Genomic DNA, 26,628 nt, shown 5'->3' with positions numbered 1-26,628 from the left:
AGGCTCATTCTCTCCATTCTCTTCAATTCAAAGCAAAGGATCATTACATAGCTGTATTCATAGCTTACCCGAGGCCTCTGTCCCTGGTATAAGAGACTTAATATGAACATCTTTCTGGTACATCCCATCTCTTTCCCTTGACGAGGTCTGATAAAATGGTTATAGGAGAGGATTGCTGAGAATATTTTCCATCAGGTCTCGTAACTATGACAAATCTGGGAGATTTTAAATGAGAGACATATGGACAATATAATTGAAAAGATAACATGAATTTGATTTAACGAGTAATGACACTTTACAACAATACCTTTTTTCTCTACAGTTGATCTGGGTAATGTGATGTCGATTCTAGCCCTAGTCTGTTTTCGGTCTTGGTCTTGGTCTCGCCTTTGTGTGTCTTGGTCTTGGTCTTGATACCCTCCGGTCTCGGCAATGTCTTGGTCTCGGTTTAGGCGGTCTTGACTACAACACTATGTATTAGTCAGGAGCAGGGCTGGATTGGCCATCTGGCGTACCGAGCAATGCCTGGTGGGCCGACGCACATTTTTGGGCCGGCCCAGAGCTTTCATAATTTACCCAAAGAAGTATATTATAAATAATTTTTATGGACTGCGACGTCCTATTGGTTGAAGGACATTAGGCTAATCCAATGAAATCTCTCAGCCTTCCTCGGCCTGCCCCTTTTGAAGGTTATCAAATTTTGCCATTTGAGCTGACCAGAGTTAGAGAGGAGTGGCTATGGACAAACAAAAAAAGCGCAAGGGGGGGCGCAGAAAAGCTCAGAGAGAAAAGGCAAAAGAACCCTTCAAGTGGACGCAGCAAAATGCACAGAACTTACCGATATGTTTGCCACCATAAGTTCTACTGCTGCAGCAGCTGGTGCAGGGCCGGACGAGGAGGCAGAATTAGCGATTCAGGGAGATATGTCGGAGGAGAAGGATGAGGAGAGAGATGTGGCCCAGGGAAAGATTGAGGAAGAAGTCAGATTAGCTACTGTCCAGCCCGGTAAAAAGTAGCTGAAATGTTAATGAAGAGGGATGTTTCATGTAGAGAGTGCAAAGGGCTGTTGTGTGTGTGTGTGTGTGTGTGTGTGATAGAGAGTGAGTTGGGGGGGGGGGGAGGTTGCCTACACGTAAGCTTGCACACAGTCAGAGTTAAAAATGACAATGTGTAGGATGTGTGTAATAATAATAATAGGAAGAATAATAGTGAATTAAAACAGAAAACGTAAAATAAGAAACAAGAAGAGTTAGACTTAATACAATTTTAAAATTATAAAAAATTATTAGACACACCTTCACTGAATAGTATCTGGGCCATGCAAATGCTCAACATAGGAAATTATTACAAGACTTATTAATTATTACAGACTTAAAACATGCATAATAATATTAGCCTATAGAGATTTCATTTGTGTACAAAAATACAGTTTTGTGCACAAACTGTGTATGAGAGAGAGAATTGCCTTCATAGCCTTAATTTTTAAATAATGCTATGAGTAGATTCAGTGTCCAACTTTTTTAGCTTTCCAGTTACAGCTTACAGTTATCATGTAATATTAGTTTGAAGTTTATCATATGTACAAAGTACAGCGTACAGAGCACAATGAAATTCTTACTTGAAAACCCCTCCCTCACAGACAAAACATAAGACATAATACACAGAGGACATAGAAGACAAAGTAGTGCAGCAGCAATAAATAATAAATAGGTAAAGTGTCAGTGCATAGTGTGGAATAAGTTGCTGTTACTGTGTGTTGAATAGCCTGATAGCACTGGGGTAAAAACTGTTCCTGAATCGGGTTGTGCGTGAGTGAATTGTCCTGAGTCTCTTGCCTTATGGCAGGAAAGTAAAACGTGCCAGTGCAGGGTGGCTGGGGTCTTTCAGGATTCTCTTAGTTTTCCAGAGACAGCGCGTGTTATAAATGTCCGTTATTGCAGGGAGTGGTGTGCCTGTGATCCTCTGAGCTGTTTTCACCACCCTCTGTAGAGCTTTCTTGTCCTGAGCAGTGCAGCTGCCATACCAAGACGCAACACTCCCTGTGAGGATAGACTCCACAGCGCACCTGTAGAAGCTGGTGAGGACAGAGGTGGAAACCCCAGCCTTCTTTAGGCGTCAGAGGAAGTGAAGTCGTTGGTGGGCTTTTTTGGTGACCGCTGCTGTATGTACTGAGGACTTGAGGTTGGCACTGAGGGTGACCCCAAGGAGCCTGAAGCTGCTGACCCTTTCCACAGCACCTCTGATGTAGATAGGGGGATGAGCTGCATCCTGCCTCCTAAAATCCAAAACCATCTCCTTGGTTTTGCTGACGTTGAGAGAGAGGTTGTTCTCCTGATACCACTCTGCCAAGAGTCTCACCTCCTCTCTGTAGGCTGTCTTGTCGTTCTTGCTGATCAGGCCCACAACGGTGGTATCATCAGCAAATTTGATGATTGTGTTGGAGCTGGGCCTGGACACACAGTCATGTGTAAACAGGGAGTACAGCATTGGGCTCAGAACGCTTCCCTGTGGCGTGCCAGTGTTGAGGATCATTGTGATTGAGGTGTTTTTGCCGATCCTCACATGCTGTGGTCTGTTGGTGAGGAAGTCCAAAACCCAGTTGCACAGAGTAGCACTGAGTAAAACTTTGCTTTGCTGAAATGGATGATTTATCATTGATAGGTAACCAGAAAAATGACACTAGCTTTATTTACAATAACGCTTTATTTTAATTTTTGAAATCACACAACGTGCACATATATCATCTGGTATGTCATGTGCTTTCGCATATCGTATAAATAATCATAGTGGGCCGCCGTGACCAAAAAATGCCAGGGCAATTTTTTGGTCCCAGTCCAGCCCTGGTCAGGAGCACATAATCAACATTGTGTATTACCTGCATTATGCTGTAATGAAGCTTTACTTTGCAGTAGCCAAACATTGACACATTTATGGAACATCATCCGTTGTAGTTCTTGAAGATGTGATCAAATGAGTAAAATGTGGGCATTTTTACTGTGTCTAGAGGGGGAAAAATGCCACGTCGCAACATTGTCTCACGGTTTAGGCCTGTTCCCTGAAGGTAGAGCTGGGCGATATGGCAAAAAAAATTATCACGATATTTTTTCCTGTATTGAGCGATATCGATAATTAGCAATATTATAGTTTCACAATGCTGTTTCATGTAATAATGTAATAATAACTTCAAGAAAGTACCAAAAGGTACTTCGAGGTGGTTTTCCACTGGCATAAAAACCGGTACCAGCTCTGAATGACAATACAGCATGAAGTGGGGTATTTTGTACTAAATTTGAAAAATGGCTGTAGTTTATTATAGGGCTGGACAGATTTGCGATATTAATACCAACATTGCATGTTGTGCACATGCAATTCTCACTTCACCAGTCAGCTAGATTAAGATAAGGCTTTTTCTTACTTTCAGTTCTGTAAATGAATATTATAGTGCTGGGAGTTTAGGTTTTGCTAAAACATTTTTACACTCATAGTAGAGCTGGGCGATATGGCCTAAAAATAAAATAAATTTTTTTTTCACAATAAATCCTATTTTCGATTTTAATCGATTTTCCCCTCCCCTATCCAAAATCAAACTACAGATGACAAATGGTTCAAAACAAGTTTTAACTTTTATTTTGTTTTGTTTTTTTACTTTACCATTAAAGTGCAATCTGACAAGCCAAAAAAGATGCTTGTGAGATGGCAGACCACGCCATTGTAAACACTTTTAGAAACTTGTAAGAACTTTTAGCATGTTAATGAATCTCGGCTTTTCCAAAGTATACATGTATGTTGACCCATGTCTTTTGCAAAATACATCGCGACAGTGTTTATCGCCTTCCACCGTGCCCCATTCTTATCATATGGCACACAGTTCGAAAATGTGTCAGGGACGGTTGCTTGCTTAACTTTGGATGTTGTGCTGGTGCTGCGGGTATTTTCATTTCGCTGGGAGCTGCACTTCTCCCACTCTGCTGTGTGCCTCTGCTTTAGGTGCTGGAATAAATTTGTCGTGCTGCTTCCTTTGGTTGCAACAGTTTTTAAACAGACTTTGCAACGAGGATTTGTTTGGTCTATGTCTGATGGCAGAAAACCAAACCATTGCCATGATCAAGTTTTGCCATTTTAATTATTATTCCTTTTCCAGATTATCTAGTGTATGTATAAAAAAAATCAGTTTATAGTTTACTTCCACTGCTTTTGCATGACCACTGCATGTGTTCTCTGAGACAATCATGATCATTTTCATCCTTGCTGTTTAAATTATGAAATTTAACTCCTTTTTTTTTTGTTTTATAAATGCCCCAATATTTATTACAACAAAATCACATTGCAATTCATAGAAATTTTCCAGTACCATGCTGTCCTGTACAAAATATTTAATTTTATCCTATCCTGATTCTTCCAACCAGATCAGTTAAAGCTTGAGTCACTTCATTTGTCCACGCACCCATTATTATATTTATTATTATTTTCTGGGTTTGTAACTGTTCTCAAGATGGCGGTTGTATTGCGTTTCAGAGGCAGGCTATTTGCATAAACGTTTGACAGAGAAAGTGTTTGAAGTCCCACCCTAAGTACCGAAGTACTAAAAAGTACCCCACTCTCACTTTTGGTATGGCAGTTTTGGTTACCCTAATGGAATGGCCAATTGTGCCTTTCCGTGCTATTGTCAGAAGTTGATATGCTGATCCTGGATTAGTAATATGTTTGGCACAGTCATGTTTTGTTGTGTTTTCTTTTGCAGTTTGAGTGCAGGAAAAAAAATCATTACAGAGAATCGCGATCTGAATTCTAAGCAAATGAATTGCGATTCACATTTTATCCAGAACTGTGCAGCCCTAAGTAGGAGAAATATCTCAGGCAGAATGGCGGGCAGGCTGGAATGAAGTCACAGGTAGCAGAGACGTGATCCGATACTCTGATCAGGGTTTTTGTGGCCAATCACTGGAATCAGAATTGACCAATACCAATCACTTCTCACTGGAATCAAAATTGGCTGATACCAATTGCCAATGACAGGGTGAACAGTACCACCCTTTCTGTATAGCCAGGGTATCCCTAGGCAGCCTACATTAGGATGCATGCGTAGTGCGTAGTGGCACGGCTTAATCCACCCCTTTCCGAATATTGCTCGGGGGAAATGCACAAGCACACAAAGTTTCTATATTTGCTGCATTCGTTCGGTACATATGACCCGTACCGAAAATTTTCATTAGATATATCTGTACCGTTACACTCCTACTTATCACAGTTATATGGTACATTATATTAAATGTCTAATGACGTCTGTGCTGTCGAATACTTTAGCAGATGATCCGGTGTTTCCGTTTTGGTTGCACTGAGCATGTTAATGGCCAAGAATTTCCCTTTGGATTAATAAAGTATCTTGATCTTATCTTAAAATTGAATTAGCGCTTCTTATGTCTAGTTTACATCAATGCAGTGTAGGGCTTTCTCACAATCCAGAACTGGTTCTGCACATTTCCACCACAAAAAAAATTGGCAACGGGCCAGAAAAGACAGCTACGGCACATTGCCAACAAGAAGCTGGTCTCAGAATTTGGAATTATAATGTCAGTGAAAGTGGGACGGGCTATCACAGCATTTATTGAATACTGTCTTGTGTAAATTTAAATATAAACTTAAATAACAAAAACAGAATACAACTTGTAAACAACTTAAACTTATAAACAATAAAAGTAGCAGCATCAGAATCTCTTTAGTGCACAATATAGCAGCAAACTCCTTCAGCTCCCAAGCTCACCAGCCTGCTGCAGATATTGCACCTGGCTTTTCCTGGTGTTGGCTTGGTGAAATGCTGCCATACAGGATTAGATTTTTGTTCTGCCTTCAGACAGTAATTACTAAAACAGAAGAAAAAATGCAAGGTTAGCATTTTTATTATAGTGCCTTCATCTTCAATTCATTGTACAATTCCAGTATTCCATGCACATTCAAGTAAATAGTTACTTCAGCATTAGTTCAAATACAAGAACTCGTGGCCATAGGTGGAAATTAGCGGGAGAACATTTCAAACTGGATTTAAGTAAGCACTTCTTTACACAGCATGTAGTCAGAGTATGGAATAGTCTTCCTGATAACATAGTGCAAGCTGAATCCTTGGGTTCCTTTAAATCAGAGCTAGATAAGATTTTAACAACTCTGAGCTATTAGTTAAGTTCTCCCCAAGCGAGCTCGATGGGCCAAATGGCCTCCTCTCGTTTGTATAGTTCTTATGTTCTTATTAAAACAATTACACTCTAATACATTTTGAAAGAAAAAAAAATACTATTAAGTGCATCACGGTATGATGAGTAGTGGACAAGGCCCAAAACCTTTCACTAACATGATGCTTATGTTGTTAGCAGACAGATAGCTTACAAGCCAAATTTACAATCAGAATCTATCAATTGCAGAAAATAAAATAAAATAACCTTGTCGTATTACACAGCCGTGTATGCAAGGACAACACAAGCCCCTAGTGATTGTGACATTGTTGACGTATAAGTCAAGTGAATGGTAACCGCGTTTTCGAACAAACTGTTTTCTCTGCCATGCATTGTTCTTAGCAGCTCTGTGTCTCTGAGAAAGGCGCTGTTTGTGATCGGGGCAGAGTAACGCAACTCACACATGCTGCAGTGTTTGAGAGAGCTGCCTGCTCCGCCCCACACACACAGAGTAAAACTCTCCGACACAAGAAGAAAAAAAAAGAACTGATAACATCGGGCTGATATGGTAATATTTAAAATATTAACAATTAAAATGATTTTTAACGGTCTGTGAGCCCACTAAGAAACGCACAAAACTAACTCTATCAGAATCAATGATCCTTAACGTTACCTGTAAGCTACAGTTGGTTGAAGGCTCATTATCATTACCCCAATTCCCGACAGCGTAATTCGCGTTCTCTTTCAAAAGCGCTCGCATTTTCTTTTAAAGCAACATTTCATAGCAAACCAGTTAAATAAATAGGTCTTTTAAAGATCAGAATTTAAGCCATACCGTTTTCTCCCAGTACTCTTCCAAAACTTCTGGCTGGGGTCCTGCACAAGGCAGCATGGGTCACGTGTTACACAGCAACAATAACACTGGGCTGCCTGCAGACGTGCCTGTCTGTAAATTGGCGTAGTGCACTCGGATATCAGGCAATGCCGATACATAAAAAATGCAAAATTTCGGCCCGAAATATCGGTGGATCTCTAATAATAATGTTACATAGTTTTTTATTCTGTGAACAACGAAAGATCGATCTCCTGGCCAAATTTAATAATTAATTATTCGACCTGCAACATGTTTAAAAAATATTGTGATTTAGTGGTGAAGAGGTCATGAGGTGCTCAGAAAAAAGTTACATTTCTTTTATTGTGTGTTCCTTGAAAGGACAGCAGTAAAACAGCGAATGAGAATAAACACAGGCTGGGGAGAAATGCAGGCTTTTAAGGAAACAAAAGTGGGTACAGACAATGGAGACAGAGGCTCAAATTTTTGGTTCAGTAGCTTATAAAAACTTAAAATCCAAAAGTGGTTGTATTAAAACTTAAAATTAACTTAGAAAAACTTAAATCTGAAAAGCGGAATATGAACCTTTACTTTACTCTCACGTCGGTCTATGTAACATTTCTGTTATATTATTTTTTTTAAACTGGTGCAAGCGTAGGCAGGTTGTCAAAAGACACCAAGCAAAAACCAGTCTGTGTTGGAGACGAGGCATTAGTGGCATCAAAGGGAAAGGTGAAAGGAGACTATTTGAACTTGTGATTGTGAAGTCAAAAAATATTTGGTGGATCTTATTATTGAGAATGAAGATATGTATGAAGATTTATACCTGGTTTAATTTTCAGACAAATTGACCCAAAAATTAAGCAACAGTGCAGTGTGGCAGCAATGGAGGGAAACTGCAGCTGTAGAGGACACTTGGCATTGCAAACACAGATATTCAGTAAAACATGAAAGTATTGTACTAATCTTTTTCAAACTTTTCAGGCACATAAGACTGACAAATTGGAAGAGCTCAGATTTTGAGATGGGTGGCTCCACAATTGAAGCAGTCACTTGTTCTTAGGGCAACAGATAAACAGCCTGACCCTGCATTCGTACCCCCAAGCTTTGCTCAGCTATGGAATGTGTGCTCAGTCGTCGAACAAGATAGTCACTTGTTAGCCAATATTTCTTGTTTTGTGGGTGTGGAATTAGTATAGTCTAAGAGAAAGAACCAAACGTCAAAATACTTTGATTTGTAAATACGGTTCTTGTTGATTTGCAGCTAATCCCTTGTACACGCTGTAAATAAGTTATTTATTTATTTTGATAGCCGTCCTCCATATTGTATAATTGCCCTGGGGGGTATTCCACGAAGCAGGATTAAGGGAAAGTCTCGCTTATTTTGATAAGTCTGTCTTATTTAAGTGAGAGTTCCGTTCCATCAACGTGTCTTAAATGAATCCCCACTGAGTTACCATGGTAATTTACAAGTTTGCTGTGGACCAGGTTAACTGTCTCGCTTAGTTAAGCGTTGTCATTTACAGGCTTTCCGACTCATTTGGTCAATCTATCGTTCATCCATTTATGTGGGCTTCTTAGTGCGCACACCCACGATATTTATGTGAGACTATGCAAGTCTGTCTTGAATGAGCCATGATTAGTTAAAACTGAACTGTGTTCGTGGAACGACATGAGGCTAAGTTTAGAGATGGAGCTAGGTTGAGTCTGACTTTTTCAGGAAAGTCTGCCTTTCTTTAGCTACTTTCATGGAATACCCCCGTTTTGAAAAATGAGATGTTTTCTTTTAAACCAATATCGGTCTCATTCTGTAACAGCGGAATTGTGAATTCAATTTAAGTATTTCGTGACCACTTTAAACTAAAGCATGATTTACTATAGTCACAACAATTCCCTAGTAGCTCAGCTTTTGCTATCAGCTTGTGGATTCAAATCCCTAGAAGCACACATGAATAGTATGTCTTCTTTATTGTGAGTCTTTTTGGATAAAAACATTGGTTACACATACAACATATAACTCATATTTGCAACCATTGATGAGGGTATGCTGCAGCGAACATGGCAAGAAATCGAGTCTCAACAGCAGAGAAACTAGTTTCTCTGCTGTTTTTTAAATTTTTTTTTTTTAAGCAGATAATCTGTGTTTTTTCTCCCTCCCTCTCTCCTTCTTTTTTTTTCTCTCTCCCTCTCCTGTTGAGAAAAAAAATAAAAATAAAATAGAGCAGTCCTCCGCAGAGGGGGGTGGTGGAGGGAATATATAAAAAAAAAAGAAATCAAGTACCGTCTTCATATGCTTTGTGCAACTAATGGTGCCCATATAGAGGTGTATTAAATGAGGCAAAAAACTTAAATATATACGTCTCATTTTGTAATAATTTCCTCCTATCTGTCTTTTCATTTGCCTTTGTAATAAATTTTTGAAATTGTAAAGAGATTTTATGGACACCCTGTATATATCAATTACATATATGAGTTGCATGTATGCACAGGGGAAATAAAACTGAGTGGCTTCTTCAGATCTCCATATACCATTAGTGTATCTCTTATAGTTCTGACTGTTATGTCACAGAAAACTTTGGTCATAGTACAAATGAGAAATAAATAGAATACATGTATATTTAAACATAAATGTAAATAATATTTTCAAATATGAACATTAAAACATACACAAATAATTACAAGTAACCATCGAACTGGTGCAGAAACATTTTGTAAATTGTCATGTATGTGGAATGTGCCCTAAATTAGAATACTTCATACCCTACATATCACAGCGGGGACTGACAGCATTCAGGTAAAAATGCATGTATCTTTCACATTTCCAAGTGATCCATTCAGTATGTATAGAAATTGTGCACGTTGGAGAGTATGGGACAAGTACAGGTTAGTTGAGAGGGGCAAGTGACAGGGCTGTCCAGGGAATACAATGCTGTCGTTTCCAGCCGCACCAATTCTGTTTAAATGGTGTTTTTAAGTAGCTGTTACTGCTGTTTCAAACAAAATAAAGCTGACTTTCATCATTTTTCCTCTCAGCAGGAGCTGTGAAAACGGAAAGGAGACTTTCCAGACCTTACCAAAAACACTGGAACCTGACGAAAAATGGTATCACTGTAAAATCCTGATACAAAAGAAGAAAATTGGGCAGTGAGAAAAGAGGCTGTTTATGAACACACCTGTACCAAAGGCTGTTGCACTTAAAATCAGACTGAAAAGGACAAGGAAATACAGATGTCTTAATAGCAAAAACTATTATAAAAATCAAGGCTGTAGCTATATAAACAGCCAAAACGTAGCAAAATTACATATTTAAAGGAAGGATTTATGGAAATTAATCATATGAATTATGGACAAGAAGTTCAATACAAACTGATGTTCAAACGATTGCAGTCCAGTAGTATGGAAAAGTTACCAGTTTTCTCTATCAAAAAGCAGGCGAAGAACTTAAGTCTTTTCTCATCAATAATGTCATTGTAGTAATCTATGACACTTTCAGGCATTTGAAAAATCACAGGAGTGAAATCTATACTGTAAACACACTGGAACGCTACAAAGAACAAAAAAAATCTTAATAAAGACCTTTAATGAGTTCTGTGCCCACTTCTCCTTAATGGAAAGTGGGGGGAATAGCAGATCACCATCCAGAGGCAGAGAGAGCAACAGTGCTTCAGGAACCGGAGGTGGCAGCAGCAGAGCAGGAGGTGGTTCTGGAGCAGGCAGTTCCCGAAGCACCATTGCTTCAGGCCGCAGTTCCTCATTGAGTGCTGGTGGTATCATTGTTGCAGCCTCTGGAGCAGGAGTTGTTCCAGCACCACCACCAAGTGCCAGTGAGTGGGAAATGTTCCAGTTTGGAAAGTATCCAGTGGACATTTTGGAGATGCTTAGTGGACATCAGGCCCACCAGTTTAAAGGCCTTGGCTTGGAAAGGCAGCTGCAACATCAGCAACAAGTTCAGCTACATCAACACCAGCAACAGCTCCAGCAGCAGCAGCAACAGCAGCAGCAGGGTGAAACCTCAGGAAGCCTCCTTTCTGGAATTGGCCTGGGATCGTTGCAAGGATCTAGAAGCAATGCTTTTGCTGATTCCTCTTCTATTTTTGCCAAAATGAGTGCCCCGCCTCCACCTGTTCCACAACAAGCTCAGTCTGCCTCTTCGCAAAGCTCACGGAAATCTAGTAAGATGGGTGTAAATAGTGGTACTGGAAGTGGGGGATCAGTGGCAGGATATCCACAGTTCTTGCGTTCTTTTCACCCAACAGAAGCAGGTCTAGCCCAGGAGCAGTTGCATCCAGGAATGGGTCGTTTTGAACACTTTGCTGGAGGGAGTGTTGGAGGAGCAACAGGTGTAATAGGAGGAGTGGTGACTTCTGCTCCTCCGCCACCACCACCACCCCCTTTACATCCAGGACTGTCTGTTCCGCAAGCTTCCCCTGGCCCCTCTTCATCATCTCCCTCACCTTCAAGCTCTACTTCCACATCTAATAACCCTCCTAGCAGCAGTGCTGTAGTTTCTCTTGGACAACAGCTGGTTGGGACCCAACCTGATGCTCGAAGTCTTCACCAGCAGTTTAGTTGCATGCTAGCTGCAAATCAATACTTTCTCTCTGGAGTGCCACCCAATGCTAGTTTGGAGCAGTTTTTGGTTCAGCAAGGAACCCACAACCATCTTAGTTTGGGTTTAGGACAGGGCAGTGCCGACACAAATTCAGGCCTAGCTCCACCCCCCGCACTTCACCCCTCTCATACCCATGGTCACCCCTCACCTCAACAGCAACAACAGCAACAACTTCCACCACACACCTTACCCCACCCTCATTCTCACCCTCATTCCCATCATCCTTTACATCCAGGAGCTCAGCCCTCCACACTGGGTGGGTTTGATTTCCAGGGAATTCCAGTCCTATCTTCTAATCAGCTGGCTTCTTTGATGCAGCAAGAAACTGGCTTGCCCCTTCCTTTACCTCTCCATTTATCACTTTCAAAGGAAGAAGGGAAAGACACAGGTGGTACAGGTGGAAATGCAGGGGGGGGTGGAGGAGGCAGAAGAAAGAAAGCTATGGCTGGGTACTTGCCTCAAAGGAAATCTGACAGCAATAATAATAGCAGTAATAACTGTCATAACAGCGGAGACCCCAGCACCAACTCTGAGGGACATGGTCATAATGCAGGCTCAGGACTTGTTGGAGGGGGAGGAGGGGTCAGTATATCAAATCTTAATGATGACCATTCCTCACTTCTCACCTCAACACCACCGTCTTCTACCTCCTCAGTCGTTTCCTCTTCTTCATCTTCAGCCCCTTCCTCAACATCTGCCTCAGTCCTGGTGACAAATGATTCTCAAATTTCTAAACCTGACACTTTAGGATCTATAGCACCAACTGTGACACAGCCTGAACCAGAGCCCCTCTATCATTGCGGAGAATGTGGGAAGACATTCACTCATCTGTCAAGTCTGCGAAGGCATCTACGCAGCCATGGGTTGCCTTCTGCAGGTGGCAACCATATTACAAACCCCAATTCAAATCACAATCAGCACCATCAGTCTGAGACCAATCTCCCCCACTCAACCCAGGATGTAACTTCTCAATCCAATCCACATCATCAGCAACCACAACAGCAGGCTCTCCAGCAACAGTCATGCTCAGTCCCCACATCCTCATCATCTTGTCCCAGCCCAGAGAAGACTCACTGTTGCACTGAATGTGGCAAGAGGTTTAAGAAAAGGGGTCATCTCCTTCAGCATGGTGTTATCCATTCTGGAGTTCGGCCTTTTTCCTGCCAAATTTGTCAGCGTTCTTTCAACCGCCGCGAGTCACTCACACGTCATGAGAAGATTCATGAAGATAAGCCTTTTCGGTGCCCAGCCTGTGGCCGATGTTTTCGTGAGAGCACATCTCTGCTGAATCATGCAGCTTCAGGTACATGTGGCAAGCCTGGACGGGGCTCGAGATCCAAGGCGAGTAATAGTGGTGACAATAGTTCTCTGACTGTTGGAGGAGAGGACTCGTTTGGGCTCAAAAGCAGTAAAACTGGAATGATAGCTCCAGGGGCATACCAAGGGGGACAACTTACAGGTGAGACGATAGTATATGATAAGACTCAGGAAGAAGAGGGAGAATGTATAATGGGGGTTGATGAGGATGAGGAGGAAGAGGAAAAGACTGCATTATCTTGTGGGAACATATTTCAACAGGGAAGAGATGGGGATGCAGACAGGAGTAAATCTGAAGGAAAGTATGATGCTGAATTTTCAAGGAATCGTTACCAAGTATCTTATCGGGGTGATGACTACCGGGCAGATTACAAGCAACATCGTTCCCATGTGAACCCATCTCCTTGTTATGCTGGGGAGTCTTCCTGTGGTAATGGAATGGCTGGGCCAGCACTCAGGAAAGCCCCACTAGCCCCTACTCTGCACCCGCACCCTCAGAGCCAAACTCAACAGCAGCAGCACCAACAGCAACCACATCTTCCTCTGTCCTCTTTGTTGGATGATTCAGAAGATGATGTTACCAGTTCTGTCAGCAGTGCAATGTCGGCTATTGCTGCAGCTGCCGCAGCCTCGTGTATTCCAGGGGAGCATAATAATGCGGGAAGTCGAGAAGAACGTAGAGATATTATTGGGGGTTTGTTAGGGGGTCTAGGCTTTGGTTCTCTTGGTGTCTCACCAGGTGGCCCCACATCTACATCTGGGGTGGATAAGATGTTCAGATCAGGTGAAAATGATGGATGCATGGGAAATGGTATGATGAGTTTAACACAGCCCAGTGAACAACACCCCCAACAGGCCCCAAACATCAAACCCAAGAGGCCTCGTAAGCCACGGCCAAAGAAAGAGCCCAGATCCGACGGTGAGGGCACTAAACGAAAACGTAACACCCAAAGTGGAGGTGGTGCTGGGAAAGATGGGACTGAACGACCATATCTGTGTAGTGTCTGTGGACGTGGCTTCAGCCGTCGTGAAACTCTTCGCCGGCATGACCGTATTCATACAGGGGAGAAGCCTCACCGCTGCCCTATTTGTGGCAAAAACTTCCGCGAGGCATTTCACCTCAGCAAACACCGCACAGTTCATTCAGGCGAGAAAAACTATAAATGTGGCTTATGTGGAAAAGATTTTGGTTATGCACAGAGCCTGAAGAGACATGGAAAACTCCATGAGAAAGGGCATTTTGGAGATGAGGCAACAGCAGCAGGAGCATGCAACAGTAACAACAGTTCTGCTCCAACCCCAGGGGCTAGCATGAGCCAAGCAAGTGATCAAGGAAATTCCTACTTTTATTCTCAGGATAAGACTCAAGGGTCCAGCAGCCAGCCACCACCCAGACTCTACACTTGCGCGGTTTGCTGGAAGGCTTTCCGACATCACTTTCACTTAACGGCTCATCATCAAGCTGTTCATGGAAGTGGGGAGAAGCTTTTTTGCTGTGAAGTGTGTGGAAAGGCTTTTGCATATGCTAACAGTTTAACAAGGCACAGACTGTCTCAACATGGTTTGCCTCGAACTAGGCAGGCTAACACACCTGGAGTTAGAGATGAATCCGGAGTACATGCAAGTAATAATTCAATACCTGAGAGTGAAGTGGCCACAAATACCCTGCTTCAGCTTGTGCCTCCTAGTGGAGCTCATAGTGGTCCTCAGACCCATTCTGCTGTCCCACAAACACAACAGCCACCCCCTCCTCAGTCTTCATCTTGCCTTTCTCCTCTGTTCTACCTTCCAGAAACAAGTCCTTTAAATACTCATGCTTCCTCACTTTCCCACATCCCCCCCAATCATTCCACTATAAACCATAACCACCAACAGGCTACAACTATTAAAGGGGAGCCCCTTCACCAAACTGCTTCAGCCAGCCTTCTCACTCCTTCGTCCCTTTTTCTGCCGCCCTCCCAGCTGCAGCAGCACCGTCATGCAGTTGATATGAAGACTTCTAATATGAATCTCCAAAACCATCAAACACAGTCTCATGTAAGAAAACAAAAGATAAAAAAAGGAAAAGATTCAAGCTTATCCAGAGAGGCAAAGGGAGAGAAGGATAATGCAATGTGCATGTCTGCCCAAAGGAAAAATCATAACAGAGCTAAACGAAAGAAGAGAAGATTCCACCAACCGCTGCTGAGGAAGAACCTGGCACAGTTTCTTCAGTTGAGGGGAATGCAGAGTTCGTGGCATGGAGGTACACTAAGCTTTGGATGTCTGTCATCTTTAGGAGTTCCCCAGAAACGCTTTCCATGCCCCTATTGTCCAAGCACCACATTTCCCCGACAGGCTGCACTGTTGGTACATTGTGCTATAAGACACCCTCCAAGATCCAGTTCCCGCCAAGCACGTTTGGTGTGCCTTGTCTGTGGGAAGCGCCATCGACGCTTATTTGCAGCACTTGGTCATCGAACATTCCATCTTGTCCAAGGGTCTTACTCTTGTTCACGATGCCCGTCGCATTTTTGGAATGGAATTCTCCTAAGGAGGCATAAGATTGCTTGCCGTGGTGCTGGGAGAGGTGGTTTGAAACTAATATCTTTGTTAAAATCAGTAGGAAGAAAGAGAGAAGAAAGGCAAAATAACAGAAGCATAGCGTTAACTGACCCTAGACTGTAAAATACACTCATAATTGAGAAGTTCAGATTTAATTGGGAAAAGGCTGTTGAGAATACATTTTGATGATTCAGGTCCATGTATTCTTACTGAATATTGTTGAGATACAAATGATTTTTATGTTAAAATGTACCTTTACATGGATTAAGAAAACACAAAAAGACTTCAGTCGAAGCATACCTGTAGACAAGGACTTCCAGAGACTTGTTTTATATATGACTGTTCTCACAACTTCAGGCCCACGGTTTTGTCCCTAATTGGTTGACAACGTATGGAAATAATAGATGTATAGCAATATCAGTGAATTTATCCTAATAGTATTGTCTGTTCTAGTTGATTTCTGTCATTATCAAATATTAATTTTATGGTCTTGTCTCTGCTGTGTGCTATGTGCAGTTTTTATACGAGTTGTTTGTTTTTTTAAAAGCGTACAACATGAAACATTTGGTTTGGAACTGTTGAACTTTTTGTTAAAACTTCATCAATATCTGTTAGATATACTCACAATGTTACCCGCTTTGTCACTTGGATTGTGATTTTACTTACTGTATTTTGGGAGGACACTTTGTAACTATAAGCATCAGAGTCAAATTACATAACACTGGCAATAAAAATAAGGGTGGTTTTAAAAAGAGGAAATAGAAAATGCATTTAACCCAACTGACTTGTGTATGGTCCTTTCCAAAAATGCATATTCAATTTTAACTAGCAAAACTGAATAACTGTAATTACATTTTTTGGACTGTCATACCAGATTGAAATGAGAAGACAGGTGGGGAAAATACAGCTTGTAGTATAAAATGTATATTAGTGTTTTAAATGTTTTAGGCTAAGCATAATTTAGATTTATTGTTTGCTTGACAAAGAGAAGGGAGGGATGTGGCAGGGGTAGGTATTTTTTATTTTTCTTAATCAAATGTAACAATGTGATTGTTCACTCTTTCCACATCCCAGTCCTCGATGTAGTTCCTGAAGTATACACATGGCCTAAAACCATGTTCATACTTGCTATTCTAGGTTTTCTTTAAATAAAACCTCAATCTATTTCAATGCTTTTAAATAACTGTTTGATATTTCAAGAAAAAAAGAAGCTTCAAAGTACTTAATGATACATTTGTATGGAAAAAAATAAAAACTGCAGTGTAAGTGGAAGCTTAGCGATGCTTTACTTGGCTGCATCAGAACTAATGAAATGTGCAGTGCCAGGTGTTCTGCAGGGGTTTCCTCCTTGCTCACATGCTGTAGCATACCGTGGGCACCACGCCAGACTCATGTACAATGAGCTCCAGTGCCTGGAGAGATGCAGTATCTGTGTCTCCAGGGTTTCTTTGTTACCAGTGTCACCTTTTATATATGGCTAAAGTTATATATTTTTTATTGAATTTCTTTTGTCAAAAACATTCTTTCATACACGTTTTTTCCAATAAAAAGCAATTACTAGTAATAGTTGTATATTCATAGCAGTTTTGCTCTTGTTTCAGTGAAATCCTAGAAATGACAGCAGATTTCAAGTGCAAATGCATCAGGTCTCCACTAGGTGGGAGTAGGATACCAAAGTTTGGCGAATTGTCACATGTCACATATGTACTTGTAATATGCATTTTTCTTTGGTAGAAATTTGATAGTGCCTCTAGTCATTTTCCAATTGTATGTAACTTGCCTATATTAATACTTTCATAATTATCTATAAACTACATCAAAGCAAAAACTATATGAGCACCATTTATGTGATAGTGTTGCTGCACTCATGCAAAATACAAATGAGGTAGAGCAGGAATGTCAAACTTCAGTCCTGGAGGGCCAAAGCCCTGCACATTTTTGGGTTTCCTCTCATGTAAAACACACCTGATTCAACTCCTTGTGCTAATTACCACATAGCTCTTGGTCCAAGTCATTTGTGGTACAACAGGGAAAGAACTAAGCTACACAGGGCTCTCGCCCTCCAGGACTGGAGTTTGACACCCCTGAGGTAGAGTGCATAGTGCTGGCTCCTGAAAAGTCATCTCCTTTGGCAGCAGGGTGTACCTTCTGACAAAATAATTTTTACAGTACATGAGTAAACTGCTTTTTTTGTCTGAATGTTTTCTCTGACATGGAACTGCTGTCTGGTAAGTAAGCATTCACTAAACGATATATAATTTCCAATGGGGTCTGGCACGTTAATGTGTCCTTTCACTGACGTAGATATGTTCCTGTTCATAATACCCTTCTTTGCCAGGGATTTCTTATCTGCTTTCTTCCGGGACATTTTGGTTTCTTTCTCAAATATATTGTGCTTTTCCCAGAACTGCAAGTGGTTTGAGGACAAAATGACTATAAAGTGTTGTAGGTAATGGGGACTTTTGTTTAGCAATTTTGAGGCATTTGTTGCACTGCGATTACATGTACTTTGTATGACTATTAGTGTGTATTCACCTTACATGACCCCTGTCATTGTAGGTAACTAATACTATTTCTCCTTAGTCTACCCTTGGGTTTCTTGGTTAGTAGGATCTATATATGTTTGTTAGCTGCAATCAGCATCTAAAAATAATAGCTTTTCCTACAAAAATATATAAACCTGGTGGAGATAAACCTAAATAACACGGAACATTTATTGATTTAAAAAAAATTTCAAATGGGGTTGTCGACTAAACACTAACGAAAATGACCGAATGCATCGCCGTAGCTATTTGTTTCTTCACAGCCTCACGCGGCCTTCGCATGGGGAAAGTTGTAGGCGGAGCAGTTGACCTACTTTTGACCAATAATATCATAGAGAAGGCAGAGAACGACCTACTTAGAACCAATCACTGCGAGGCTTGCATTTCAGTGGGCAGCACCCACGCGTGGTAGGTCCATGTGCGCTGCAGCAGCTGGTCTAAAGGTAACAGCGGTTGCTAATTGTGTCGGGAATACTGCCGGATCTTTTATTACGTTTTAGGCATTTTAAATGTGAATGTATACCGAACATACATGATTTATTACGATCTTACGTCTGCTACTATACGAATTACACATGCATACATTTTGTAATAAAGTGCAGCACTTATTTAAAAAAATACGTGTCTACGATTCGACAATAAACAATAATGTAGATGCAGATGATTACTAATTTGTATGGATATATAAAATATATGGTGTATATAATATACAAATTAGCATTTATTAAGTACTGTATGTGGTACACATAGCTTCACCACTATATTTATGCTTGCCAGCATGTTTCAACCACGTGTATAGGTACCGAAGGCAGCATCAGAATCAAAGCAGTAAGTAGTGGGTTAATTAATTGGGCAAGGCCGAAAGGAAATTAGCATTTTATTCGTTATACCATTGGCTGGATACCACGGAGTGGCGTGTACTTGTGGCTCGTGGGGCGGGGCGTGTAGGGGTGTGCTTTTCATGAATAATGATTGACGCCGCCCCCCAGCGCCGTTCCCCCGTGAGAGATGATGTCACGAGTGTGGCTCGTGTTCGTTCCAGCTGACTCCAGCCGCTGCTCGAGCAGCCTGCATGCAGAAAGGCGTTGGAGAAAGAGTGAGTGTGTGAGGGAGGGAGAGAGAGAGAGAGAGAGAATGAAAAAATAACGAGTGAAAGAGTGAGGGAGAACGAGAAAGCCATAAATCGCTCGCATTGCCATTTATTTTTACATTTTATATTTGAACGGAAACTCAGAGCTATAAAAGGACAGACTCGACTCTATAGTTTTGTTGTCGATTAACAGGATTTTGCATAGCTTAAAGTTATCATTATCAGGTTAGTTTTTGGTGCATTTACACAACGCTGTTCAGGCTCTGTCAGTCTCACGGTTTGTTTATTCTTTTTAACACTCCATGGACGCCTGTCATTATCAAACAATTTTATTTTTGGAAGACTGTTTTTGTCGCGAAGAAAATAAGCTACATTTAAATAGAAACAATAAATAAATCAGTTATTTTGGGGGAGGCGAACTCGAACAATACGGAAGAAAATCAAGCAGGAGCAATTTTAAACAACTTTGTTTACACCCGAAAGTGTGCGTGTGAGTTTGCATATCAGGAAGACGTGAGAAAATACAAAATAATATTTATATCTAGATTTTTTCAACCTGAAATCGATTTTCCTTTGCGATTGGAGCGCTTTAACATTTCTGCGCCGTTTAGATTTTGATTGACCAAATAAAAGCAATACATTTATATGCATCCAGCGTTCTTTGACGCTGCATCCGAACCCAGAGAAGATCATTTTATTGTAAGCATTTGGTGTATTAATTGCACCACGGGTAATACGTAATATTATTCCATATTTGATAAACTGCCTGTCACATATGTGCACTGGGGGCTTGAGCCATAGCGTACCAGCAATACATTTTAGAGTTTATTTGCATATTATATATACATTAATTATATTAATAGGTCGATAATCGAACGATCTGAAGGCAGTTGGTTTGGATAAGTGAACTCCCTCCTTCTTCAGCTCGGTTCAGCTCATCAGGAATCAGAAGCCGTCTAATGATGTCTAGGCCACTGTCTCAGATTCTTCCCCCTGACCTCCCTGCTGGAGCCAGCCCGCAATTCGGGAGTGGCAGCCAGGCGGGTGGTGCTCCGGGCGGGGGACACCTGAGCTCCATGGCCAGCCTGAAGTCCCTTCTGCAGCTCCCAATCAAAGCAGACCAGCGCGGGAAGGATTGCTGCGAAATGAAAGGTGGGTTCGTGCGAAATCAATGTGCATTTTTGTCGATGCGATTTATTCTTCCATTTTTTCCTGTATACTATCAAATAAGTTTAGTTATGATCTCCCCTTGCATTCGCTTTTTTTTCTCGAGCGGAGAACCGAAAGCGAGACACCGCTTCTTTGGTCGCCATTACCATTCTGGTATGCCAGTCTTTAAAGTGCCAAATTCTAAGTTATGCTTAGCTGAAATGAGAAGATTCACAAGCACGCCGTGCTTTCCTCGTCTCACGAAATAGAGGGAAATAATATAAAGCCATTTTACAAGATTTAAGATTGTGGAATGTGGAGGAAAAAGTCTGCAATGAATATTATTTCAAGATTACCATTATAGCGCCCCCTGGTGTTGCATGCTTAAAGCTGAGCGCCTTTCCCATGGTCGTCATTAAGTGCGTTGACCACTACTGTGACCACAACTGAGTTGGATCACAAAAGGTCAACTTACATCATCCTTATTGTATTGCTTTAATTAAAACGGAAGAATATGGATTTCCCTCCTTCACTGAACTTCATTTGTGTTGAAGTTAGTGAATTTCTGTCTTGTTGCAATGCAATAGTAGATGATATTTCTAATGTTAGGTGCTCTCCTGTAAAGGCAAAACATTTCCATTGGACAGTCAGCAGAACACACCAGATACTTGTATAGAAAATGCCACATTGTTAGGGTTTATTAATTTTCCTACTCAAATCTGAAGGAGATTAGTGGTACCGACTTAGTATGTGTTTGCCCCCCCAGACAAAGAGAAGCCCCTGGCCTCGGACGAGGACTCGCTGGGTGGAGCCGGCGGTGGCAGCGGCTGCACCCTGAGGCCCACTTCACAGTCAGCCTTCCTGGGTCCCCTGTTGTGGGAGCGTACCCTGCCCTGTGATGGGGGCCTCTTCCAGCTGCAGTACATGGACTTGGAGGAGTTCCTCACCGAGAACGGCATGGGCTGCATGCACAGTAGCAGCTCCAGCTCTGCCCAGATCCCCTCCCAGAGCTCCCAATCTGCTGTCCCTAGCCAGAGCTCCCAGTGCCCCCCATCCTCCCCGCCACCCTGCTCCTCATCCTCCTCCAGTTCCTCATCCTCCTCTTCCTCTTCTCTGCTGGGCCTGGAGGTGCCGCAGGCTACACAGGGGCTCCTGGGCACGCCAGAAGCCTTGCGTGGTGAGTTTGCCCTGGGCAGCCATCACGGGCGTGGTGGCAAAGCGCGACACACCTGAAGGGTGGTAGCAGCAGTGACTGAGGCATGGTAAACTGGGGGGAGAACAGATGGAGAAAGAAAGAGAACAGAGAAGGGATTTTGAGAGAGATGGTAGAATTTAGCTGGGAATGTATTTTACATGGAAGAGATGTGCATTGCTGTATGTAATATTAATTAAAATCAAATCCTGGGGGGGCATCTGTGATACAGTGTTTGTGGTTCCGTGGTTAACAGGTTTTTGATGTGGAGGATGGGGTCACTGTTATTTTCTTGTATTCTAAGTCAGACATGCACATGTGGATGGACATTTCAAGATGTGAAGAATGACCAGTGCATAGAGCATTTCATCGACACTGAGGCTGCTGTTTTTAATCTGCATTAAATTTGGTGGAGTGCGGCGGTTGGGGTGCAGGGGGTTCGTACAGTAGATTCACATGTGGTGCAGTGAGGGGCCTGACTGCCAGAGAGTGGCAGGAGCTGGAGGAATGTGACACACCATGCGTGTATAAATGTATAAATTAACAAGAGAGATAAAAAGAACAGGAGGTGGTTGGTAAGAGGTCTCGGCTCTGTGTTGTACTGTAGCTCAAGGAAAGCGAGTGGGGAGAGTGTGTATACTGCGCCTGTGTGCATGGTGCGCGTGCGTACCCGTGTGTCTCTCTCCCTTTCTTCTGCTCTCTCTCATACGCTTGGTCCATGTGCAGGCAGCTGGTCACGTGCTAATGCAGAAAGCAATGGAGCGAGAGTGTGGAGAAAGAGAGGGAGGGGGCCAGGGAGGGAAGGAGGGAGGGGTGGAAAAAAAATGGAAATAGCGAGCAAAGGGGAGCAGGGGCATTACAGGGTACTGAAATCTAAGGATGACTGGATCCTGTTGGAGGTGCACTTCAGCTCAGCCCTGGTCTGATGTGGGGGGGGGGGGCAGGGTGGGAGAATAGCCCTTTTCTTGGAGTACAGCAGAGAAGGGAAGAGGAAGGGTTGGACACGGGACTCTGTCCTGTGGTTACAATACAAAGGAAGGGGACCTATATTGTTAAAATGGGCTGGGTTCAGGGCAAAGGTTATGTAAGTAGATACCTATAGGATGTTATGTTAATGTTATATTACAGAGATGCTGGCTGTAGGTTTGCTAATTTATCCCAAGCGTCTCCCCCTGGTGGTCTCACTGTCACGCTCATAATTAACATGCAAGCCACAGAGCTTCTGCTGACTAGGTCTTGCATTTAGTGACCCTCGTTTTGTGAATATATGGATGCAGAGTTGTATGTAAAGTCCTTGCAATGTGAGAATCCCTCAGTGTAAAGATAAGGCTGTAATCTGTGGGAAAAGCTTCTTATGGACAGAACAGTAATTACTGTTTGCCAAGAGATTGCTGACAGCTTCCCTGCATATTAATATTTCAGGCAAATTTTTGAGGCCATCTCTCAGTGACAATGTTCATTCTAGCACAATAAAAAAGAAACATATTTGTAAATTTACCTCTTCATGCACTTTTTACATTTGAAAGAACAACTGATGAATCATAAGAAATGAGAAGTAGGATAAACAGGATTTAAGTGTTTGTTTTGGATCCAGCCAAACTGACCAAGGATCAGTATCAGGCAAGGGCTCTGCTTTATGAGCTTTGGCTCGTAGCTCAGCATTGCTGCCGCCTAGCGGTTGCTTTCTGCTAAAGCCTACACAAACTGACTGTAGATATAACCACTTTCTAGATCCTTGCGCTGGGCACATGGTGCTGATTCGTTTGCATTTGTCTCTCTCCTGCAGGTGGCCAGGCAGCCCCTCCTAACCCTTCAGCTTCATCGTCCTGCCCACCGCCCCCTGTGCCCCCTTCCACCAATGCTGCGGATGTAATGGTGAACTTTGATCCAGACCCTGCGGATTTGGCATTGTCAAGTGTGCCGGGCCAGGAGGCCTTCGATCCACGGAGACACCGCTTCACAGAGGAAGAACTCAAGCCACAGCCCATGATCAAGAAAGCCCGTAAGATGCTGGTGCCGGAGGAGCAGAAGGTATGGCAACTGCACAGGGCTGACTCAGCTGGGTCACCAATGAACAGTGAGCCATTTCTGCTGCCCAATGTCAATCTTCACCCAGCTGGGATGGATGTCAGTGAGCCCATATTAGCATGATGATGCAAGACAGGACATGTTCTGTCCTGCTTATAGCTGCATTATATCAAATTGATGCTGCTTTGCATTTATTTAGCAGATGTAATGTACCAGTGAGGAAAGTTGGGGGGTCAGAGAGCAGGGTCAGCTAGCATCCCTGGAGTCACTGTGGTTAAAGGCCTTCTTCAAAGGCTCAACAGTGATATGATTAATCTGACAGCTACGGGATTTGAACCTATGACCTTTCAGCTCTGGGCACAGAGGCCTAACACTGCCCTGTTTTTCCCAATTATGCTACTGATTGCCATTATGGAATATATGTAACTTTCATTTATTAGGTCTTCTTATCATCCTGAACATAAAATAATACCTCGACTTACCTAGGAATGGAAAAAGCACTTTATATAGTTTGAGTTCTCAAAATTGCTACTTAATACAAAACACAATGTTAGTTGACTAGCTTGGTGGTGCATAAATGGACAGTCTCAGCTGGAGCAGCGATCTGGGCTGCAGTCCACATTAACCCCCTTCTGCACCTTCCCCCATCTACAGGACGACAAATACTGGAGTCGGCGGTACAAGAACAACGAAGCAGCAAAGCGGTCGCGGGACGCACGCAGGCTGAAGGAGAATCAGATCTCGGTGCGGGCGGCCTTTCTGGAGCGGGAGAACGCGGCGCTGCGGCAGGAGGTGGCTGACATGCGCAAGGAGTTGGGCCGCTGCCGCAACATCCTTAACAAGTACGAGAGCCGGCACGGGGACCTGTGAACTGCAGTGTTGCCAGGGGGCCAGCGACTGGGGGCCGAGCCACCCTCCTCTTTTCTATCGCAGACCTTGTGTCTGTTTTTTTTTCCAGTGGGGGAACGCCATGTGAACAGATGGAGGGCGGTGGTGGGAGATGTGTGAAAGGCAAAGATGGTTGGGCAGGCATTTTACAGAGAGTGTGAGAGCATTTTGACATAGGAAAACTGTGTATTTTTATATCTGCAAAGAGAGAAATTTGAGAGGAGCCTTTGGAAATAATTTTGTATATTTTATATATGGGGAGGGATTGGGGCAAAGAGAGAGCAACTATACGATGTTTTAAAACCGATTTTTGTCAAATGATATATTTTAAATAATGAACAGCTGGATGACACTTTGAAAAGCGAGGACAGGAAAAAATGAAACTTTTGGGCTTAGATGGAAGAATGTAAAGTGGATGACCGGTGAGAAAAGAAGTATACTTGAGTTAATCTGAAAAACAAAATTAAAATGGTCAATTTTAATTTTGTTGTGGGTTCAGTCAAGCACTTAATTTGTTATCCTTTTTATTATTTTCTTGGAATAAATCTATGTTTGTCTATTGATAAGGTATTGGGAGAGACAAGTATACTTTAAACACTAATCCCTACAAAAAAACTATATATGCAAAGATATATGTTTGTACGTACTCAGAGAGTATTGTCATGTACATATTAAAATGGTTGACTATGTATTGATTTATATACACAAACACACAACACAAACACCTCACGCTTACACACACATGTCTGTACAAAGGCCACTGAGAGCACGCTCCTCACCATGACCTTGTATGGATAGGGTGGAAGTAAATGTGTTTTTTTTTTTTTTTTTAAACTTTGTTCATTACTTGTTCTCTCTCTGTTCAGTGTGTGAAGTGAGTGAAACTGGTTTAGAATTTCTCACCCAGGTTAAGTTGGCAGTGAGCAAGATGCCTGTTAACTTGGTGCCACCAAGTGTGTGTTATGTGCCAGTGTGAGTATCATCTTCACTGCTCATCTTGGCCCCCCCAAAACCGAACATTTTCTACAAAACCTGCCTGTTTTTTAAGAACCAATTTTTTCCTACCACACCCGATATAGTATGTTTATGACTGTTTTAACCTAATGATTTTCCCAGTAATGCACCACAATGCTAATGTAATGTATATATATTTAAGAATTATTGAATATGAAAATATATGCTTTCATATATTTTCTTGGACATGTGAACGTTGAAGACACATGCACGCATATGTAAGAGGTGTAGTTCACTACCAACTCACCTTGGGAGGAAGATTCTAGTAAAACCCAGTGTAGAACAGTGCTGAGTTTCAGAGCTCTTTGTTAAATTAGCTATAAGCATTAAATATGATTTTCAAAATTTATTGTTACTATCTTAATTATGATTGCTATTGTTGTTGATGATGTTGTTATTACTCTTACATTCTTACTTTTTTTTTTTTTTTAAAGCATTTCTTGCAATGGTTCTCAGAAGGAATGCATTTTTATCTTCTGTTTTAAATCCCTTGTATTTCAAGATCGTTTTTCTGGCTATGCTGTCTTTGGTTGTGTTCCCCTGTCTGCACCAACACTGAGATGGTGCTGAACCCTAGAGTGTATTGCTGTAGTCATGTCCTTGTATTTGAAACTGATTATAACAAAACAATGGACTTTCCTGCTGAGCGGATTTGAACCTCGCAGCCTGTACATTGTCAGCTGCAGTGACCAGGTGCTGTTTACACTCTATGGGACTCTTGGATCAATATTGTGATACTTGGGTCCATTTGTAGATTCCCATAAACACTTTACAGTACTATTTGTTATGTACATGTGTTAGCATGCTACAGTGTTCGTGGGCATTGAATGCTGAGGGGTTTGCTGCAGTACAAGCAGGGTTTCGCACAATGTCCTTATATTTCTCCCTATTGAAGTGGATTATAAATACATATTTCATCTGTATCTGAAGTAGTTCGCTACAGCGCTGCTCATTTTGGGTTTGTACACAATTAGCTTGCATTGCACTGTGTGGTAAACACAGAAGTCCAGACTTCTTTTGGCATTTTCCGAATAGTCCTCCATGTTACCCATTGTCACTAGTGGCCAGAATGGAGCTGTGTGAAACATGTGACGCGATATGATTTCCTTATTTGTGGATAAAAGGATTACTGCAAACAAGTGTCACTGACAAAATGTTACAGTGTAGAACTTGTGCCAGGCAATTGACCAGAATGTGCCTCTGTCAGTCATACCTCTAGGTACATGACTATACATGCTGACATCGAACACAAATG

General features: G+C 42.1%; 2 protein-coding genes across 3 annotated transcripts in view; both read left to right on the top strand.

The window, feature by feature from the left end:
- The window catches only part of LOC111841649 (uncharacterized), a 75,588-nt gene extending 58,853 nt beyond the window's left edge, over positions 1-16,735 (top strand). Inside the window, exon 2 of one of the 2 annotated variants that reach the window (XM_072705773.1) lies at positions 10,033-16,735. In XM_072705773.1, coding sequence (XP_072561874.1) covers positions 10,604-15,592 — 4,989 coding nt within the window. In that variant the 5' untranslated portion in view covers positions 10,033-10,603 and the 3' untranslated portion in view covers positions 15,593-16,735. Of the gene's footprint in view, positions 1-10,029 lie in introns of both variants that reach the window. The other variant, XM_072705772.1, reaches the window with a different exon arrangement.
- A 1,754-nt stretch (positions 16,736-18,489) lies between these two features.
- Positions 18,490-26,150, top strand: LOC111841650 (thyrotroph embryonic factor-like). The gene is made up of 5 exons (XM_023807540.2): positions 18,490-19,108; positions 20,027-20,254; positions 21,018-21,428; positions 23,230-23,474; positions 24,126-26,150. The coding sequence occupies exons 1-5, from the start codon at positions 19,021-19,023 to the stop codon at positions 24,339-24,341; spliced, it is 1,188 nt and encodes a 395-aa protein (XP_023663308.1). The 5' UTR covers positions 18,490-19,020; the 3' UTR covers positions 24,342-26,150.
- Positions 26,151-26,628: the final 478 nt, after the last annotated feature.

This window comes from Paramormyrops kingsleyae, chromosome 23 (genome assembly GCF_048594095.1).
Source record: "Paramormyrops kingsleyae isolate MSU_618 chromosome 23, PKINGS_0.4, whole genome shotgun sequence".
In the NCBI taxonomy this organism is placed as follows: Eukaryota; Metazoa; Chordata; class Actinopteri; order Osteoglossiformes; family Mormyridae; genus Paramormyrops; species Paramormyrops kingsleyae.
Note: the sequence above shows the minus strand (reverse complement) of the source record. Positions and strands in the feature narration are given on the sequence as shown.